Consider the following 6,521-nt stretch of genomic DNA (forward strand, 5'->3'; position numbering starts at 1 on the left):
CCCGGCCCCTCGCGGCCTGGCTCTGCCGCGGAGAGGAGAGAAAGGAAGGCCGAGGCCCGGCCCCAGGCCCAGAGGGCTGCGAATGGGTGGCACGTCCACGGTGTACAAAAGGGGGAGGGGGCAGGGAGGGGACGGGAACAGAACGCCAACTGCCGGGACCTCCAGTGTCCCGGACTCGGACTGAGGGCGCTTGAAGCAGGCGCGCCTGACTGAGCTTAGGGGTACAGGGAAACCTTCGGAGCAGGCGAGCAAAGTGCTAATCCCTTTACAAGATCGCGGCGCCGGCGGGCGTGGCAAGGGCCCGTGGCAGGGAAGGAGGGTGGGGCGGCCCGCACAGAGCCCGCCCCGTGGGCGGGGCTCGGGATTGGCCCCGCCCGCCCGCCCGCGGGCCGGCTGGCTCCCAGGCCCCACTGCCCCTCCCCCGAGGAAGGCCCTCGTCCGCAGTCCAGGCCACGGAGCAGCCGCGACCGCCAGTAACGAACGGCTGGGGGCCGGCCCCGACCCCCGAGAGCCGTGCCTGCCGGCGTGCCTCTGTGAAACCTGGGCGCCCCCCAGCCAAGGAAAAGGGACCGGCGCGTCCCTTCTGCACCCCCTCCGCTACACCCACTTGGGACCCTAATACTGACGGCGCCCCGCCCACCCAAGCCTGGCCTGGCGGGGTGCGACCGGGGGCCGAAAATTCTCCGTGCACAGACTGAGGCTTCCCAGGAACTCGCCGCCTTGAGCGAGGAGAGCGCGCTTCCCGCGGCGACCGCACTAGCTTGAACCCGCCACCCCACCCCAGTCCCGAGTCTCCACCCTGCCCGGCCAGCGGGGGTGGGCAGCAGCCAGGGCCGCGGGGAACCGGGGAGCCGGCTCGGCACCGCCGCCCTCCCCCTTGAGTGATCTACGCCCGACACACGGCGCCCGCCTTGAGGTCCGCGCCGCCGTCGCGCGGCGCCGCCGGGGCGGGCGGCCCGAAGCCCTCGTGACCGTAGCAGCGCAGCGCCGCCTCCTCGTAGGCCTCCAGGATGGTCTGGCGTTCCTCGGGCGTGAAGTCCATGGAGAAGGGGTGCACCTGCAGGATGTGCCGCTTGATGGTGCTGACCTTGAGCGTGGCCAGCGCGCCCCCGCACACCATGCACACCAGGCCGCGCCGGCTGCCGTCGTAGTCCATCAGGTACTCGCCCCGCCAGCGCGGCTGGTAGTTCCGCCGCTGCTCTCGGCTGCGGGGCGGAGGAGGTGGGGGGGGCGGCGGCGGCGGCGGCGGCGGCGGCGGCGGAGGGAAGGCGAGCGCCCCGGGATCCGGGCCGTCCTCGTCGTCCTCCTCTTCCTCCGCCTGCCGCTCCGACGGTTCCCCGGGGGAGAGCGGGACGTCGCCTAGGACGGAACAAAGGACCACGCTGGAGCGTCCCGGCCTCGTGACCCTCCCACCCGTGCCCTCCGGTGCTGCCAGCCTCCCGTCTCCCCTTCGACCTTCCACTGTGCCCACCCGCCTTCTACCCCTAGCCCCTCTCCCTCTCCACCTGCTCTGACCCAGCTCACCCCACCACTCCTCCTCCTCCTCTGGCTGCTCCTCCTCTGCCCCTCCCCCCTCCTCGGAGGCTGCGGCTGTGCTGGGGGCGGCGGGGTCCCCGGGCGATTCCGGGCAGGGCAGCCCCAGGGCCAGCAGGTGGGCGGCCTCGCTCCACTCCTGGGCGATGAGGGCCCCGACTGGCCCGCCCAGGCGCGCCGAGCCCGGGTGGCGCCGGCGGATGTGCCGCTTGATGGTGCTCATCTTGAGCGAGGCCAGCGCGCCCCCGCACGCCAAGCACACCAGGCCGCGCCGGCCGCCGTCCAGCTCCAGGAGGTACTCCAGCCGCCAGCGCTCCGGGCAGTGGCGGCGGGGGTCGCGGCCCCGCGCAGATCGGCCAGGGGCCCCCACCCTCTCGCCCTCCGGCTCCTCCTCCCCTGCCGGCCCGGGCACCCTCTCAGGGACCCAGCCAGCCTCTTCCTTTACGTCTGGGGGGCTGAGATCCTGAGAGGACTGGGCTCCAGCAGCGGGGGCCGGGTCCCGGCTCTTGCTGGTCAGGTCCTGGGGGACGAGGTCATCGTCTGTTGGGGAAGGGGTGAGGGAGAGGGGCTCAGCTTGCTGGCTGGGTTGCCCTTACCCACGAAGAGGGGGTCCCTTGCTGCTCATCCCAGCCCTAAGCTAGAAGCCCCACCAGAATCTGTGTGCGTGTCTATGGGGGTGGCGTCAGGGGGGTGTGTGTGTGTCTATGTTGGGGGAGTAGAGATGAGTCCCCCCCAACCAGAACCTGTGTGTGTGTGTTTGTGTCTGGGAGGTGTGGGTGTCTATGTAGGGGGAGGGGCGTGTGTGTGTATCTATGTGGAGTCAGGGAGAGATGAGTCCCTCCCAGTTTTGGCCACAGACCTCACTTTGCAGCCCTTATATGAAGGGGTCCTGGCCATGGGAGGGGCCTCGCACCTGGTGGGGACTGGGTGAGCTCAGACAGCGCCTCCGGCTGGCCACCCCAGGCCTGCAGCAGGGCGCTACGCTGGGGGTCCCTGCGCTGGGGGCCACGGAGCCCCAGGCAGCTGGGGTGCACCTCCAGCACGTGGGCACGGATGTCATCCAGCTGCAAGCTGGGCAGTGCCCGGCCACAGGCCATGCACACCAGCCGGTTCCCCCGCGGGTCATAGTCCATGAGACACTCTGCCCGGAACCAGTTCTGCAGGGACTCCTTCAGCCTCCGCTCCAGCCGCCGGGCACCCAGCCCCCTGCTGCCCCCAGCCCTCCGGGAGGCAGAGAGGCACCCACGCCGAGCCCGGGGTGCCCCTGGGCCCCCTCGCCTCTGGCGCCGGCTGCCCCCACCAGCTGGGGCTTTGCCTGAAAGGGTTGGAGGGAGGGAAGGGACTGAGATGCTGGCCCTCTGGGAGAGCCCCCCCACCACAGCCAGGACCTCCAGCCACAGGCCTCTCCCTCACTCTGACTCTGAGCCCTGTGCCTAACCTTTGCCCTTCCCTTCCTCTCCCCTCATGTCTTAACTCCTTCATTTCCTAATCCGCCTGCACACAAACCCTCAGCCCGACCCGACTCCCCCCCAGGTCCAGATTCTCCAGTTCCCCCCAGGTCCAGATTCTAGCCCCTTCCCTAAACTTCACTGTCATACCTTTCCAGTACCCTCCGCTCCCAGGCCTCTCTCCAGCCTCCACTCCCTGGATCCTTCTAAAACTACAGAATGTCAAAACTGTCTATGATACTGGAGATCTTCTCCCACGGTCCCTCACCCACTGCTGTCCAATAAGCAGAGCTCACCCCAAAAAGGAGCAGTAGCTTGCTCCAGGAAACCAGCTAGTTGGCTAGGAAGCCCGGGCTGGCCCCACCTGGCCCCATCCACCACCTAGGCCCCAGCTTCCCCAAGTCGGACATTACCTGGGCCCTTGGGCAGGCTAGCCTGGAGGCCAGCCCCTTCCTCCTCCTCCTCCTCCTCGTCGTCCTCCTCCTCCTCAGGCCCCTGGGCCCCCAGCCCCTCGGCCTCTCCGCAGGCCCCCAGCCCCAAGTGGGCATCCCAGCTGTTGCTGATGACTTCCTTCTCCCGGGGACTCCAGTGCAGGGAGTAAGGGTGCTTTTGACGGATGTGTCGCTTGATGGTGCTGAGCTTGAGGGTGGCCAGGGAGCTGCCGCACACCATGCACACCATGCCGTGCCGGGCAGGGTTGAAGTCCATCAGGTACTCCAGCCGCCAGTGGTCATGGTAGTAGCGACGATGGTCACGGCCAGGAATGCGGCTTTTTCCAGGCCTCGAGGCCCGGGCCTCACAGTGGTCTGAGTATTTCCTGCCTGAAGATGCTGGTCCCCTGGCCCTGGAGGAGGGCAGGGGGGCACTCCCCCAGGACCCTAAGGCACCCCCTTCCAGCTGAAGATCTTGCCCTGAAGAGGAGGGGGGGGAAAGGGAGACAGTTTCTCAATCTCTAAGATTTCCAGGGAAAGAACCTAGGGCTTCCATTTTGCAAGAGAATGGAGGTGGGCGAGAGGTCTGTTCAGGGGCAGGAAAGGGACTGCAAGAGCAGTCAAAGGGAGGTGGCAGAGCAGGGAGTCAAAACATTGGTCCTTTACAAAGAGTGAGACCCCTTTAAGAGAGGATCAGGAACAAAAGAATGCAGGGCACAGCTCTAATTTTTTTCAAAAAACGAACGTGAAGGCCAAGGAGGCAGCAGGTTCGGCAAGGCACCCCTTCTGGATGAGCACTGTCCGGGTAAAGCCAGGGCAGCAGCCTGCTGCGGCGGTTATAGCCAGAGCAGAGCGGGCAGCCGGGCCAGAGAACAAAGGGGGCATCTGTCTGCACACAGGACCCACCGCCCGAGGCCCCAGCCCGGAGGGCCCCACCCAAAGATGATCTTTTTCCCTTTCTGCAATAATGCCTCAAATACACCCTCCTAAGAGGCCCATTTTAAGGGGTACTAAGCACTGTCAGGTCCCCAAATTAAGGAACCCCATGATAAAGCTGTCAGCACCTCCAGAGAAAGGAGTTTTTAGGACTAGAGTCTGGGAGAGCTGATGACTGGAAGGGGCTGGCAGGAGGGCCACCAGAGTGGCTACTGAAGATACTGCAGCAGGCAGTGGCCACCACCCACTGGAATCCATTAAGTCTTTCTGGGGATTTATTTTTCGCTCTGGCCCGGAGCTGGCCACTGCCCAGCAATCAGCGGGCAGGCAGTGGAGAGGCCACCAACCCAGTGGTGTCCCCTTTTGCCAAACAGAGACCCTGAGCAGTCCCTCCCACTTTCCCTACAGTTTGGACCGTATTTCATTTAGAAAAGGGTCTCCTGGCCAAATAGGCTAAATAGACAGGTGTGGTCACCCTCCCAGCAGAGAAACTCACCGTATGGAAAACAAAAGCCAGGATCAGAGGGGGCTCCTGTCACCCTGTTTGGTTTTTGTTTGGTTTTAAGTACATAGAAGAAAAAGAAAGCGCTAGTTTCAGAGTCAGAAACCTGGGTTTGACTCCGGGCTTCACTGGTAACTTGCTCTGTGACCTTTGGTAGGTGATGTCCGCTCTCTGGGCCTGAGTGTCTTTGTCTGCCAAGGCACTGGATAGCTAGCGGGTCTCTCAGCATCCTTCCAGCGCCGGATCTGTTAGTCTAAGGTGGACTGGCCCTTTAAGAGCCGAAAAAAGGGGAGGAGCTGGGAGTCTTTAAAAACAAAAGGGGATGGGGAATTTCTAGGAGGGGAGCTCTGGCATGAGGGGTGAAGCTCCAGAGCCTGGACGAAAGCTTCAGGGCTCTTGAGCCGTTGACCCCGCATAGAGAAACAGCCTCCTTTGAGAGCAAACGGGGAGGACTGGCTGGTCCCGCTATAGCTGACAAATTGTGGCAAAATTTCTGAAAAGATGGGAGGGGTAACGCGCGGATACAAGGGAAGTGAATGCCATTGTGGGCGAGCCCATCTCTTTAAAAACTGCCCGCCCGTGGGGAAGGTACTGATAGGTCCCCAAGAGGCGCAACCCATGCTCTCTTCCAGGGAGAACATAGGGAAAAAAGAAAAAAGGTGCCCTTCTCTAGGCGAGGCCCCAGAGGAGAAGACAGCCCAACTTAGAGCAGCGGAGTCCCCAGCTCAGTTCTTCTGGAGGGAAGCCCCGGAAAGGGACCCAAGGTCTGGGCAGACTTTTTAAGAGACAGCCGGTTAAGGGAGACCACCTGGGAGTCTGAAAGAGAAAGGGACGGGGGACGCAAGTCCCAACAGCCTAGAGCGCGCGCCCCGCGGCGCCAGGCCTGGTCCTTTGGGGCCCCTCCAGCTCGGCCTCCGTGGCGGGGGCCGCGGGGCCCTTTAAGGGGGAGGGGATCCGCCCGAGCCCCGCAGGCCAAGCCCGGGAGCTGGGCGGGGGGCTCCGCCGCTGGCGCTGCAGCCACAATCCGCGCCCGCCAGGTGGCGCCCCCGCCCGCCCTGCCCGCGTCCCCCGCTTTGTTCGGCGGCGAAGAGGGGCCCGGAGCCCGGAGCCGCAGCCCTCCCCTCCCCCACGCCGGGGCCCCCGCCCGAGCCGCCGGCCCCAGCCAGCTCTTACCGCCGTCGTCCTCCTCGGGTTCCGCGCTGCCGCTCGATCCGGCGGGCGGCAGCCGTCGGCCCCGTGCCGAGGCCGCTGCTGGCCCGGGGCCGCCCCTGCCGCCGCCGCCGCCGCCGCCGCTCCGGCTCCGGTGGTCCCCGCCAGGCTCCATGCGCTGCGCTGCGGCGCGGGGCCCCGGGGCGGCAGGGCGCGGGGCCGCGGGGCCGGCGGCGGCCGGCGCGCGGCGCTCGGTGCGCGGGGCCCCGGGGCGCGGGGCGCATGCACAGGGCGGCCGGCAGCACGGACGGCAGGCGGCTCGCTCGGCGGCGCGGGCTGGACCGGGGTGGGGATTCCTGTCTGGGGCCCCTGGGGCTCCTTTAAGGGCTCCTGGGTAAATTTAAAGGGGCCGCGCGCTATTTCCTCCTGCCAGCTCGCGGGGGGCTGGGGGGAGCGTCGGGAGGCTAAGAGCCCGACCGAGGCTCCGTATCCGGCGCTCGCCGCGGACGTTAGGAGCACGGA

General features: G+C 66.1%; 1 protein-coding gene across 1 annotated transcript; it reads right to left on the reverse strand.

The window, feature by feature from the left end:
- Positions 1-371: 371 nt before the first annotated feature.
- Positions 372-6,174, reverse strand: ZFTA (zinc finger translocation associated). The gene is made up of 5 exons (XM_052661890.1): positions 6,024-6,174; positions 3,395-3,892; positions 2,447-2,848; positions 1,525-2,073; positions 372-1,359 (listed from the first exon to the last, which is right to left on the reverse strand). Exons 1-5 carry the CDS (start codon positions 6,172-6,174, stop codon positions 887-889), a joined length of 2,073 nt encoding a protein of 690 aa, XP_052517850.1. The 3' UTR covers positions 372-886.
- Positions 6,175-6,521: the final 347 nt, after the last annotated feature.

This window comes from Budorcas taxicolor, chromosome 25 (assembly GCF_023091745.1).
Source record: "Budorcas taxicolor isolate Tak-1 chromosome 25, Takin1.1, whole genome shotgun sequence".
NCBI lineage: Eukaryota > Metazoa > Chordata > Mammalia > Artiodactyla > Bovidae > Budorcas > Budorcas taxicolor.